The sequence below is a fragment of the Mycetomoellerius zeteki genome, unplaced genomic scaffold (genome assembly GCF_001594055.1).
Source record: "Mycetomoellerius zeteki isolate Tzet28-1 unplaced genomic scaffold, Tzet1.0 scaffold155, whole genome shotgun sequence".
Taxonomy (NCBI): domain Eukaryota; kingdom Metazoa; phylum Arthropoda; class Insecta; order Hymenoptera; family Formicidae; genus Mycetomoellerius; species Mycetomoellerius zeteki.
The window spans coordinates 1,758,580-1,773,313 of NW_017256500.1; the positions used below are offsets into that span (position 1 = coordinate 1,758,580).

The 14,734-nt window shown below is 31.6% G+C and overlaps 1 protein-coding gene across 1 annotated transcript; it reads right to left on the minus strand.

The window, feature by feature from the left end:
* Window positions 1-3,607: 3,607 nt before the first annotated feature.
* Window positions 3,608-14,232, minus strand: Lmx1a (LIM homeobox transcription factor 1 alpha). The gene is made up of 5 exons (XM_018444864.1): window positions 13,904-14,232; window positions 9,982-10,404; window positions 6,155-6,460; window positions 5,699-5,797; window positions 3,608-4,109 (listed from the first exon to the last, which is right to left on the minus strand). Exons 1-5 carry the CDS (start codon window positions 14,019-14,021, stop codon window positions 3,853-3,855), a joined length of 1,203 nt encoding a protein of 400 aa, XP_018300366.1. The 5' UTR covers window positions 14,022-14,232; the 3' UTR covers window positions 3,608-3,852.
* Window positions 14,233-14,734: the final 502 nt, after the last annotated feature.

Consider the following 14,734-nt stretch of genomic DNA (forward strand, 5'->3'; position numbering starts at 1 on the left):
GTAGTTTCCAATGCCTTCTCTCTGTTTTTTAATCAAAATGTATGATTAAACATACACAAATTAACATAAATAATGATTATTGCGATATTCTAATTGTGAGAAATGTCCAAATGTTATATTGTCAATAGGAAACATTTTAATTTCTATATGAAATTTTTATAATACTCAACAATTTTTATAATACTCAACAATTTTATTTAACTCCAAAGTGTGTGTGCGTGACGTGCTAATCAATATAATGAATTCTGAACTTTAAATCTTCTGACTTAAATATGGAAAGTTATATGTTTAATTTCAGAAGATTTATCAATTCCTAAGCTCATAATCAGATTTCTTTTTGAGGAAAGAGATATCGACGAATTGAATTGAGATATCAAAGAAAAATTGCATCTTTTTGTTAAAGAGAAAAAAAAGACACCGTTTCAACAAAGCCAATGTTGAAACATTAAAAATGAAAGTACACATGAAAGTTATACATATATTGTGTGTGAAAGTAAATTGTTATTATTATAATATACATATAATATACGTTCCATTTTTGTACGAATGAAATTTTAATAATTGCTCTTCATAGATGCACGCTGCAGGATAAATGAAAAAATATTTAAAAATAAGCATAAAAATTAATAATGCAATGTGAAAGCGAATCTACATCTCAATTATTTTAAACTACATTTGTAATACGGATCTTTCATAAATTATTTATAGTGTTTATGAGTACATAAAGGTTAGATAAAACCATGAACTAAAATAAACTTGTTAAGATAACAATCAGAAAATTAGAATAATTATATAAATATCGCGTTCTTTTTTATACAATTCAAGTGTTCCGTTACGATAGAATTTTATGTCAAGGTTTATCTCTATTACATAATTTTGTTTAATGCATAGATAATTGTGTATGATCATGTATTATTTCATATGAAATTGAATATTTCGTTCATGAATATCGAACAATAGAATCATTTTTCTCTTTGAATGAAAAATTTGTAGTTTCGTATATATCATAAACATATTATTCTTATTTGTACATACAAAATAGTCCATTTAATATGTATATTTTAATATTTTTGTTATTTTGAACAAAACAAATTGAAGTTATAAAATTTTAAGATACTTTTAAGGAGCATTCGTAATGTACTTATTGGTAATATTTTTATGCATAAAAATAGTAGCTTGAGTTTCTTTAAATGGAATCTTGTAATTTTTTATATAGCATGATTCTTTTATTTATTCTATATACAAAAATATAAAAGTAAGATATTCAAAAGATCAAAATAGTTAATGAAATATTTTATACTTTATATTTCTATAAAATATTAATTTTGAATTATCTTAGTTCGTTTCTCTCTTATATGAGAAATAATTTTATTTAAAAAAATAGAATTGCTCTTAAAATCTCTTTTAGACTGTGCTACGAGAACAAAAAGTATTGCCTATATTACCTGCTCCTCGCAATCTTAAAACATTGTAGCTTTAATACTTACTTTTATTATTTAAAACGGCAGAAATATTTACAGTGCACTAATTAAGTAAACTATTTTGTATATTACAGAGCTCTTGTATATTAAAGAGAAAAAATATTATACAACAGAGCTGGGATTTAGTTGCACATTTCGGTCGATTTTTAGCTTGGTTCCTGCCCCTTGCCTAAATGCCAATCGGCATTTACCCGCGCGGGTTGGTGAAGTAAGGGGCAGGAACCAAGCTGAAAATCGGCCGAAATGTGCAACTAAATCCCAGCTCTGTTGTATAATATTTTTTCTCTTTTCTCACATTCACATAGAAATGGGAATCTTTGAGTAGAAAAACAACTGTCAATCGATATAATGTAGACTGAGAAAAATATCACTATATGTTATAATCGCAAATGTAAAACATTCATAGACTGAGAAAGTAATATTGTAATCTGAAAGTAACTTTCAAAAATCACGAGATGTTATTGTTAAATAGTGTCTTTGACTATGATTATTAATATGTTATTGTTGAATAGTGTCTAAATATATACTCTTATCTAAGCAAATCTTAAATTAGCTTTAAGCTTTAAGCCAGGAAAACATATAGGATCTTGTTAGAAATAAAAATTATATTGATATTTTTAATAAAAATATGTCACGCAAGACTATAATAGTTGAATATTGACTCTCATGCATGTCACGAGCGATATCATTGATAAACACGTTGCCTCGTTCTGATACTTGTTATCAAGATAGTAGTATAACACAAAATAGGATGATTTGAAATTAGAGCAAAAACTAGAAAAAGCCTGTCACCAGTAGTGAAATATGTAGAGGCGATAATAACTATTGCGCTAATAGCTGCGACGCAAGTTGTAGATTAGTAATGATCTCACGGAAAAGGAACAAATGTAAAATTAAACATCTAAATATACCGTTTTATACGTGAAAAAAAGGAAAATACTTCCTGTGTGTTTTTAATGATTCTTCCCTGAATCGTTAATGTGTTGTCAATTATACATATAACATACTTAACAATTAATTAAACATCTTAATATAACATCTTAAGCCTCCGTCTGCAATTATATTCTTACTCTCTCTTATCTGCAATCTAGGTCTTTTTTTGCCCAAATTTAAATTTTTTTCTGTTCTAAGCTTAAAAAATCTGGAACAAGAGATTATTCAGAGTTATTTTTCAAAATCTCTATTAAATTATCAAATAATCTTTTAACTTATATTTTAGAAGAGAAGAACTACACCCCGCCTTTTTTCATAAAACTTCGTTTGTCGCAAATAAAAAGATAAAAGTTTACATTAAGACAATTTTGTTTTTGAAAGTACATCAGAGAGATTAAAAAAGTGCTTTAATTACTGTAGAATTTGTTCATTAAATGTTCTACATGTATAATAATATAATATTATATGATATAAACGATAAAAAAATCTAGAAAAATTGATAGTATAGTTTTTATAAATATCGACTTTATTGTCATAATTATTATTAGTTTTATTGTACTACTATACATATTAATAATAATGTGATAGCCAGAGATTTATCTAGGTAGTTTATTAAAAATTTTTTAAGTATTCTTAAAAATTGACAGTATCAATAATATATGTAGATAATAAAAAATATACGTATAGATATACATAACATATAAGTAATATATACGTACAGATGCCAATTGTTTAAAAAATTACAAGTATTGTTTCAATTATTTCTTCTATCATATTCACTTTTCTATTTTATCTTCTTTTACTTTACATTTTTAGCTCGTTTATTTATTTTACTTAGGAAAAAGTTTTTTATTGTGATAATTTTTCTGCAACGAAGCTGTTGAAAGCATGAAATGTCCACAGGAATAAAATCTTTATATTAACATAACGTTAGTTTTAATGCATTCGATGTTCTTTGTCATGGAGTGAAAAACATGATTAAGGAAAACTTAATAACTATTCTTCGTGGCGTTTTTATGAATATGCATTTATTACACACAGAGGATAAATACACATTTTTTTTGTATCTGAAACGGAGAAAAAAAAGCAAATATTTTTGGAGAATCATCCATATCGTAAATTTAAAGTTTAGAAATACATTAAGTCATCTAGAAAAAAATAAAAGTAAAATAAAATTTTTACAATATCGGCCAGATCAGATTAGCAGCGACCAGCGTAGAAAAAAAGTTTAAATTCGACAAACTAATCGCAATTATTTCAACGCTGAAAATTGAATAATAATGCTATGTTGGCTTCCTCGTTGACAATGCAAGTCGCTTCGTAGAACGGGTAAAAGGACGCAGAAGAGGATGAAGGCGACGAGAAATAAGCGACGAATTCCAGAAAGACAGTGACAGAGGGAGAAAGATAGAGAGAGGAAGAAAGAGGGAAACTTGGATTACGCGTGATCGCCGCTGAAGTAACTACTTTGCATCATGAACAGTTTGTCGATGGGATTGTTGATGGCTGCGTGCAGACTCTGCGACAGCGACGGGGTGTCGTGCGATGATGAGCCATGGTGGGAATGCGAGGCACCCTGATGACTACCGTCCGCGCCGCCGCCATCGTTCTCGCCGATGTCGAAGCCGCCGTCCGTACCATCCAGGGACAGATCGCTGCTACAGAAGCTCTCCCCCGAGTGGCCCGGGTACGCGTCTGGAAGAAAAGATATGCATTTCGTTGTTTCTCGCGAAGTACCATGGCAACGAGGTGCAACGATATTTCGTTCCGAGATGTTGTATGAGGTGTCTCTGAATGGCATGCAAGTTGCAACAATGAAAATATTTCTGGATTTTACCCACAGATGTGTGACATAATACAAAATCAGACAATGCAGAATGTATCGCGGAAAAAATAAAAAGGTTTACATAATCTTTGATCAACTACATCTATAGTATCTATAGTTTAACACTGAATTTATTTACGTGACATATTAATGCTTTCTTTATATTTTTCTTTGTATGTTTTTTAAGAAATAATTTCTATGTATAAGATGCTTACCTCAAAAGTGACCTAAATTTCAATTTGGATTTCTCCCAAAATTCCATTTCTAATTTTAAAGCGTTAATAATTTCATCAGTTATCAATTTATGAAAAGTAATCTAACTTATGAAAAATGGTCTAACTATCAAAATTCGGTTTCCTATTTCAAAGTGTTAATGGTTCAAATTATTAATTTTTACGGTAAACGTCTCATACAATACGAAATAAAATTATTTTCAAACATATTTTAAGACAAACTAGGAAAATATTATCTAACACAATAAACTATATATCTTCTGCTGGACAAGAGGAATAGAATAAATTCCTTTATATCCAATAGTTGGATATTAAATAATAGATTTGATTGTAATCAAAAAAATTATATTAAAAATTCCAGACTCGAGATATAAAAAAGAATTGTCGTTCTCTATACAGAAACTAAAAATATTCGGTTTGAATTTGAGTGGACGCATGACATTGTTGGATGCTCTAAAAAAACGTATAGATATATCCGAGCATCTATCTTTGATTTAAAAAAAAATTGAAGTAAAAAATTTTGCCTAATAGAAACTTTTTATAGAAATGTTCTCGAAATTTATGTATGCCGAGATATAATTATTACAGAATTTTTAATATATTCAATTTATGCTTCTCAATTTTTTATGATAAATGTAAAAATAAACATAGGAACGTAAAATAATTTTACCACATTTTTACCAAGCAAAAATTAGCTGCGGAATGCAATTGACATGCATTTCCACTGCTTTCATTTAATATTTTTAACAACGTATTTGATCAATTTTATTCATTCACCTTTTGAACATTATCATAGTCATTATATTCTAATTAATCACCAAAAATACGAGAAGTAACAGAGAAAATATATGTCAATTACAATCCGCAATTAACTTTTCGTTAGTAAAAATTTGATCGACTATTTTATATTTCTAAATTGATTTTTACGTTAATTATTATATTAAGATAATTTAGGGATATAAAGAGATTTAATAGAGCATTTTTAATAATAAATATTAAAAATTAAATAATTGGCTGCACCAACTACAATTCATAAATTTTTACATTTCCATAAAAAGTTAGTGAGTCTACTACGGATCAGCCGTACGCGCAGAATGTCTGTTCCCAAAAATATCATCCACGCGTTCTGGAACATCTTGTAAACAACTCGAGACACAAACGCGTTACGCATATACCGTCTGAGACACCGGTGTGAAAATAAGTTTCTACGGTGAGTAAAGACTTACCGTCGGGCGAGTACGGGTTATTGGGGTTGAGCGGTTGGGTGGCTGAGGGGAAGCTAGAAGATTCCCCATCGCGCATGTTCAGGGCGTTCAAGTAATGACCTGCGAACGAGATTAGACAATTGACATTGAACTCATTCGTTTAGCAAAGCCCCATTAACCAGTCTTCGCAAATTCGCGAAGTTTGTCGATTCGCGTTTTTCCTCGATTCTACATTACATACTCGATTTTTTAAAAATAGAAAACTCAAATATGATAAAATATGACAAAAATCATTAAAATTTATTAATCAGGGAATGAAAGTAATGCATAGAAACAGTAACGTTTTCGAAATTTCATGTTTAGATTCAAAAAAGTATTTCAGGATCAGGAATTCAGGAGTAGTCGTGCACAAATTAAAAAATAGAGCTTGAATTCTCGGTAGAATTCTGGATTAATAAGATGAAAAAGGCCACTTACTGTGATCGCTGTGTGGACTTTCCGTCCTTCGCTCCTCCTTTGGTTCTTTATCAGATCCGGGCTCCGTTTTGGCCTTCCGCTGAAGTTTCTTCATCTTCGCGCGCTGATTCTGGAACCACACTTGAACCACGCGCACGCTAAGGCCAGTGTCCTTAGCGAGTGCTTCACGAACTTTCCTACAAGGCTTCGGAGACACCTCAAAAGACGCCTTGAATTGACGTCGCTGTGCCGACGTAAGGATCGTCCGCGGCCGTTTCGGACCCCGACGGCCATCCCGTGGTCGATTCTCGTCCAATAAGTCATCATCTAGCAATACGATCCATTTATATTATAAATATTTTACATGTACAGCATCGCTCTCCTTTTATTTCGTGCTAATTTTTTATTTATTTTAAGTGTCTACTTTTCAATACCAACACTCCACACATTCACACATAACTAACAGCAACAAACAAACAAATAAATAAATAAAAAATACAACAAAATTAAGTAATATGTACAGAATAATACGTTTCTCTTTATAATTTTTAATAAAAAATAATAAAGAAATTGAATTAATAGTGGACGAGCGTTATTCGCCCAATTGTCTTTATTTTTTTTATTTTAGAAAACATTAATTTCTTATTTATTTATAATTTTTAATGCTACTGAAACATATTATATTTTCGTACATATATTCTCTTATTTTTTATCATATATGTTATATATTAATATTTTTAAATTTATTTTGACAAAACATCTGTTTTTACAAAAGTTAATAAAAGGGCCAATTAGGCTTGTTCCTTTTAGTTGAATTTCTTGCACGGGTCATCTTTTTTCTTCCACGTTGGAGAGAAACAGAGAATTGCGTAAGAAGTTCAGTTAAAAAGAATAGACCTCTATTATTAAACTATGACACGAAAGCTTATTACATGAAAACATTAAACGACAAAAAAGGATGGAGAATAATAAGAGCGAATAAATTAATATCGCGGAAATAGTGTTCGCGTTTCGAATTTCGTGACCTCCGTATGATGGATTGATCGTGAGACGCAAGAGCAGTGGTTGAAGTCGAGCAGTAGATACGGGTGGTTTCGATCAGACAGTGATCCGACAAAGCACAGGCCACGCCTACCGTGCAACATATGTACCGCGGCGCGCCAACATGTCGGCCGCGAACAAACGTACCGGCCATACGCGCGCGGATTCCATTTTCCGCACGAATATTTCAAGAACTCTGGGAATTCCATTGTTAAAAATTGTTTCGCTCCGTGGGAATACGGGGCGAACAGTGGAATTGTCGATCAAATCAATGAGCGAGATCGCTGGTAAATCGCGGATCATTCATTGTTAATAAAAGCGCGATGAACAATTAAAACCGACGCGGTAGAAATATTTGCACGATACTGATATAATTTAAAAAAAATTTATTTCCAATGCTTCATTGCCTCGTGAAAATTTTTAGATTTATTTTAAAATTTTTATTCGAGATCTTTTTTAATGTTTCGCTGTTAATGTGCGATTTCTTGCATTCATGTTTCATATGCGTAATAGAGAGAGGGAGAGAGAGAGAGAGAGAGAGGAATATATATAGAAATGGTGGCTCACAAACTGCTCTTTTATCATTTTCTATCGTCATCGATAACACATAAAATATCTCGAAACGCGTGCTATAAATTTATGTCGAGATATCGGTCGGATAAACGCCATGGAATAAATTCCACATCTCTTTTGGTAGCAAGATATATGATATTATATATTATCACACGATATTTTGATTATATACGAGAAAGGATTGGCGAATTCAACGATCTAGTTTCAGGATGTCGCGAAACACGCGTCCACACGATATAGCTTTCGATCATTTATCGCTTGATTTAAATGTAATTACCTTGAAAAGGAACAGCCCTGTTTCGAAATTCCTGTAGATTTTTACTTTGGATGTCTTTAGATTGTAGTACAACCTGCGAACAATGCAACAAGGTATGTACAATGCGTTTCTCAACGGTTTTTCATTTTATTGTTATTCGGTGTATTTTCAAGCATTCCGCGGTAATGGTCCAGGGAAGGCTTTGTGAAATTATTTCGCGGCCAAAAGCTCGTATCGCTCGCCAATCTCAATTCCCAATTCATTATAATTTGATGTCGGAAACGGCACGTTGATCGATACGCGTTTAAATCGAAACAAGGCGATACGAAAGATAATGAGCAGTTTGTTTTGTCACAGAAAACAATATATATAAGAAACGTTAGATCTCATCCTTTCAGTTCATTCTGCACGAGTAAACTACGCCGAGTTATTTACTTAACTAACAATAAGCCTTTCGCAGAGTCGCTCAATTGTGGTATCAGTTAATGCTTCTACCAACGAGAGGATGAAAATAGAACTTGTGATTTCATATAGAAATGAACATGTTGTGGAAAGTCATTTCATGCAACATAATACGCACATTACACACTTTCATTCATGCCAGTATTCATTTATGATACATATTTCACGTAAAAACGGTGTCTCTGTTGTACGAGAAAAATGATTATTACGTCCGTGCATACATTGTCAATACATATATTGAGCTCCTTAAAGGAAGACAGTAAATTGAAAACTAGAAAAAATCAATTTTTCGTTCTTATATTTTCTTAAATAAGTCTATATATATAAATCAAATCCAGTAAAAATTAACAAAGCTATAGAATTTTATAGTTGCGGGATTTTCGTTGTAATACACTAATATATGGCTTCCGACAAATGCTAGAGGGTTAGAAATATTCTATGAGATTCCTAGTTTAATATTGCTAGAGAGAGAAAATATGTTTCAAAATAAAAATCATTCTTTATTTCTTTCTGAGAAGAAAAACGAGCTATTGTATATGATATACCAAAAATACTTGAGAAATAGTAAGTACTAATTGTTTAAGATATTCATAGTTGAAAGTTTAAATGTGTTTTTTTTCAAAACAGTGTTTTCAAAATCAATATTCACGATATCTCAAAAACTGTTTTTCTCCATGTAGGATTTTTCCTAAAAACGTCTAGTTTTTTTATTGACAAACAACAAGTCTCAGGCAAAAATCGCTTTCTTACATCTGTCATTTAAAAAAAAATACATAAAACAAAAACAGCTCTATAGGAAGACAAGATTTAAATTTCCTCTTTAAGATTCACAAAACACTTTTGCTTTCAGAACATCTTATGAAATGCTTATACGATAACCATCGTACGTTTTAATAAGCATGGTCCGCGCCGATTAGCTATTATTCATAATAAATTTGTATAAAAAAATTTTTTTAATATAGATAATAATGCATTATATTTAACGAGGAAAACGTTTTATTAGATTTATTACCTTTTTCTTAATATAAAATTCTCGATGACCAACTACTTTTAATGCAAACTACTATCTCCCTTCAATTAGGATACAATTTCTACCAGGCTGTAACATCGAATATTCTTTATTTACGTTGCTGTTTGTATATGTATATCTTATTAATGTATACCGCAAACCAAATTTATATCAAAAAAGCTGTTTATAATTTATCATATTCTTTTAACAACAAAGTGATCACTTCAAATTACTTTCCTATTACTTAAAATTAAAATTATCCCAGTATTTCCTACTTTAAATCAATCCCTTTTTTTTCTCACTTATGTACATGGATGTTTATGAAATATATATAAAGACTCAGTTTATCTATGTACGTCTTAGAAGGACGATAACCGGAATTAAGTGCGCTATTTCAAAACGGTTGAATCGAGTGAAAACTCGAAACTTAATCCAGATGGGACGCAATTACGCATACACGCAATTACGCATACGTCCATAAAACACAATAAAACAGGCGACACTCACCTTGCGGACTATTTAGAAACAGTTCGTGTTCGAAGTCCCGTCTGCAGATCGGCTGGCCCTGTCTGAGGATGTAGTGAGCGCCCCGTGGCAACGGCTGTCCGCACATGCAACACGCGAAGCATTCCACGTGGAAGATCAAGCCGGATACCGGCCGCATTACCAGATCCGAGCAGCTGATCTTCTCCATGCATCGCGCGCACTTCACCCCGAAGATCCTCTCGTAATCGGAACGGCAGTAGAGCTTGAGGTCGCGTATAAAACACGAGTGCGACAGCATAGCGCCACACGCCGTGCACGAGAGACACTCCTCGTGATAATTCCTCTCGGCGACTCGCATCACGTACTTGTCGGCGATGGTGCGGCCGCAGCCGGCGCAGATCGTCTCAAGGAGGCCGGACTCCGTCTTCACGGAAACGGATGGTTCTGCGGGAACAAACGACCGACGTATTATAGCGGCACTCGCAATAATCTTACTGTTTATAAACGCGATATCTTGAAATCGAAATCGATTGAGTATCATTTTTATGGATCGAAAGCAAGTAGAAAGAAACGCAGTAGTGCGAATAGATATATGATCCGCCTTGCTGTTCCGCTGCGCGTAACTTGGCGCGAGACGCGTGTATCTTTCAACGTAAATTAATCTTTTTTTTACTTATAAGACACGTAAAATATACAGCGTAGATATAACATACTTAATAGCTCTATTTTTCAAATTATTTCAAATTATTTTTTATTTTATTAAGCAAGTAATTGATAGTCGATGTGTGGTATAAATCTTTCAAGAATTTAGTGCTAAAACAATGTCATACTTTTAAAAAAAGTTTTAAAATTTGCGTGCATCACAGTACATATAGTATATAATTAATATATTTTATGATTTTTTGAAAAAAGGATTAATATGAAAAGGTATAAATAACAAATGATGAATATTCTCAGTTTGAATATAGAATACACATTTATCTCTCCTTTTTCAAAGTAAACAATAAAATCACGATTCTTCAATTTCAAAATATATCTGCAGCAATTATAATATTATTAATTATAATTTTTTAAGTTGATATTTTTATTTTATAATTTTCTATTGGACCAAATTTCTTCTTGGTAATATCATTAATTCTTATTTGCGATATATTTTCGTCAATACTGGTATGAGTATATAAACATTACTTGTAAAATAAATTGTGTATTGTGAGATCAACCTTTACTTTTAGCAATTATATAGTATATAATATTTGTAATACCGTTCATAAAAATTTTAGACTGATATTCATAATCCGATCTTCTATTTTTAAAATAAAATATGCTATTTTATTTTATTTTCTCGAGATACTATACGATCATTTTATTGATTGAAGGACGTCGCAAGCAGTGTTTATACAATGAGATTTTAAGGTGTAAAACTTAAACTTAAACCTTAAGCAGTAAGAAATTGTCCAATCACAGTTGAATGTGAGGAGAATAATCGATTATGACAGGTCAATTTCTTACGGCTTGAGGTTTAAAGTTTAAGTTTTACGCCTTAAAATCTTATTGTAGAAGCCCGCGCCGTTTTATTTTAAATCGTTACTTAAATAAACCATCACTTAAACTTCAAGCCTTAAGCCGTAAATCCCCAAACACAATAGATGTATTAAGCCATAATCAACCAATCATAGTGATTGATTATTCTTCTCATATTTGACTGTAATTGATCAATATCTTCCCGTATAGAACATAAAGTCTATACAACGTTGTATTTATGAAAAATGAAAACGTTAGCTAATGTTGGAACAATATTATAACACGTTGTAAGACTTCCATATAACATTTAAATATCTCAATTAAAATTCTCAGATAGTTCCTATAGGCATACAATATTGTCTAAAACTTTTTGTGAACCTTTGTAACTTTTGTATATAGGTATATACACAGATTCGAGAGAATTTTCTTTTAAAATTTACCCTAAAAATTAAATGGTAGTGGAACAAATTAAAAAAAATTTTACTATGCACTTTAGTAAAATTTAGTTATCCATTTAATCTAGTTAAATTTAGTTAAAATATAAGATTCAATATATATGATTAAATTTTACTAAAGTGTATAGTAAAACTTTTTAAAATACCATATTATCCCACGATTACTTAATTTACAGGGTAAATTTTAAAAGAAAATTCTCTCTGTGTAGGGACGAAATAATGCTCGCTTTTATTTTTTTATATGTTATGCCAACTATGTGTCACAAAGGGAATGAAAAGTTACTTTTTAAAAGTAACAAGTTACAGTTACTCGTTACCGACTAGAAAAAGTAACAAGTTACTGTTACTACTTACCGATTTTTAAAAGTAACTTATTACTACAGTTGCCGTTACTTGGGAAAGTAACATTTTGTTACCTTTCCGTTGCTTTTTTAAAATCGACGACCACCAATCACAGCGGACGGTGCCTAAAGGTTTTTTAGTCTCAAACGCTATGAGTGGCTTGTATCCAATCGAACCGTATCCAATAGTGTCCAAAATAACGATAAAAGTAACTGTAAAATTCTTTACCGTTACCAAAAAAAATGTAACTACATTACAGTTACCAAAAAAATGTAGTTACCAGTAAAGTTACCAAAAAAGTAACTTGTAATTCGTTACAAGTAACGAGTTACTTCCATTCCTTACACAAATATTTAAATAAACAAACGTTGCCTGCTCATAAATAATATACCTAATTTCTTAATTTATCGGAAATATTGTGCATGTGTGAAGGTAATATTATTTTATAACGCTCTGTATAAATACAATTCAGAAGAAACAGAGTTATTAATATAATACGTATGTACACTCACGATTTTGAAGCAAAAACTGCAACGGAAAACATTTAAATACTATGGCACAATAAAAATAGCTAGCATATCTCTACAAAACGTTATATGCCCTGCTTCAGATTACGTTTAAAAATAATAGTGTAAGGTAATTCATAAAACATTATCTTTTTACTATTACTTTCTTTGAACATTTGAACGTTTTTACAACGTTATAGAAACTTTATATTCTATACGGGTTACGGTTTAAATCATACTACATCTATTATGTTTCGGAACTAAGAAATTGTTCAATCATAGTCGAATGTGAGAAGAATAATCGATTTAATTAGTCAATTTCTTATGATTTAAATTTAAAGTTTAGATTTAACGACTTATTATAGAAAACGTATTAAGACTATCCACGATCAGACTTAAGATAAATATAACGCGTCATCTACAATACACAGAATAAGAAGTAAGAGTAAGAAATTAATCAATCATAGTTGATTATTCTTCTCACATTTGATTCTGTGATTGGTCAATTTCTCATTCTAACTTCTTACTCCGTATATTGTAGACGACGCATAAGAACTATGAATATCGCCCTTAGTTATTTTTTTAATTTTCTTAAAATAATATTCTCCGCTATTGCTAAGTCGCGTACATACAGGGTGTCCCAGAATGACCGCATTTCTTTTTACGAACGTATTCTTGAGATAATTTTAAGACAAAAATCCTAATACGAAAATATCGAGATTACAATAATTTTTTGAATTATAAGCTAACTTTAGATACTTATAAATCAAAAACAATTTTACTTTTATAGCCTCTATTATTATTTCTGAATTCTTTTAAACATTATAAGACGAAAATCCTAATACGAAAATACGAGGCTATAATAGTTTTCGAATTACAAACTATCTTTAACCAATTATAATTCAAAAACTATTGTAGCCTCGACATTATTAGGATTTTCGTCTCAAAATTACCTCAAGAATACGTTCTTAAGAGAAAATGCGGTCATTCTGGGACACCCTGTATAGACTTATTTAGAGATTATTAAAGAATTCTTAAAGCATCTCTTGGAATTTAAAAACTTATATACCACGGAATGAAAGTACAAATTTTTTATGTGTTTTATTAATTTGTTCTCACCTGCATTATTATTATCAGTTGAGGACCGAAAAGGAATAGGCGGAACCGTCGGCAAGGGTTGGCCCGGTTCGCTTTGACGATTGAAAGAACCAGGTGCTGGGGGATAAAATTCCAACATGGTGTCTTCTCACTGGAACCTTGAAGATAGAAAGTTTTTGAGCTGTAAGGAATCTTAAAGTTTTTGCAGCAAGCTTTCACTGGAATTCTAAACACTTGAAGGCCACACAATGTCCGAATAAAAAGTCTTTAGATCAAATAGAGAGATGGGTTAGATCTCAGAAAGAAAAGTTTATCTTCTCAAGAAAATTCTTCCTCTCTTTTTCTCTTGCCTGTTTTTATTCTTGACTTCTGATTATTTCGAAAACCTCCAGTTGTCTTCTAAGTCTTGATAGAACTTTTGATTCAAGTTTTTCGACGATAGATCGACGATAGATCACACTTCACTTGTTTCTCGTCTCGCGACTAATTGATCCTTCAAACTGTTCAGCTTCTTTAATATTATTTATCATTAAAAATCAGAATATCGCGTCGTTTTACACTAAATATATATAGAAATGCAACAAACTCTCTATCCAACACTTCAGTAAATCAGTTCAGGCCTAATCTAAATTAGTCCTTTACATCGATCTTGTTTCGATTAAAGTACTTGTTCCTCCGAACACACAGCGGCGAAAAGCGACGATAGGACAATCGTCGCGTTTAGCCCTCACCGGTTTTTCGATACGGGCAATGCCGTACGTCATCCAAGTCTCATGACGAACTACCGGGGATGCGACGTGCGAGTTTAACGCGACGATCTTCTCGGACGACCTCGAGGCGCGAGATACCACG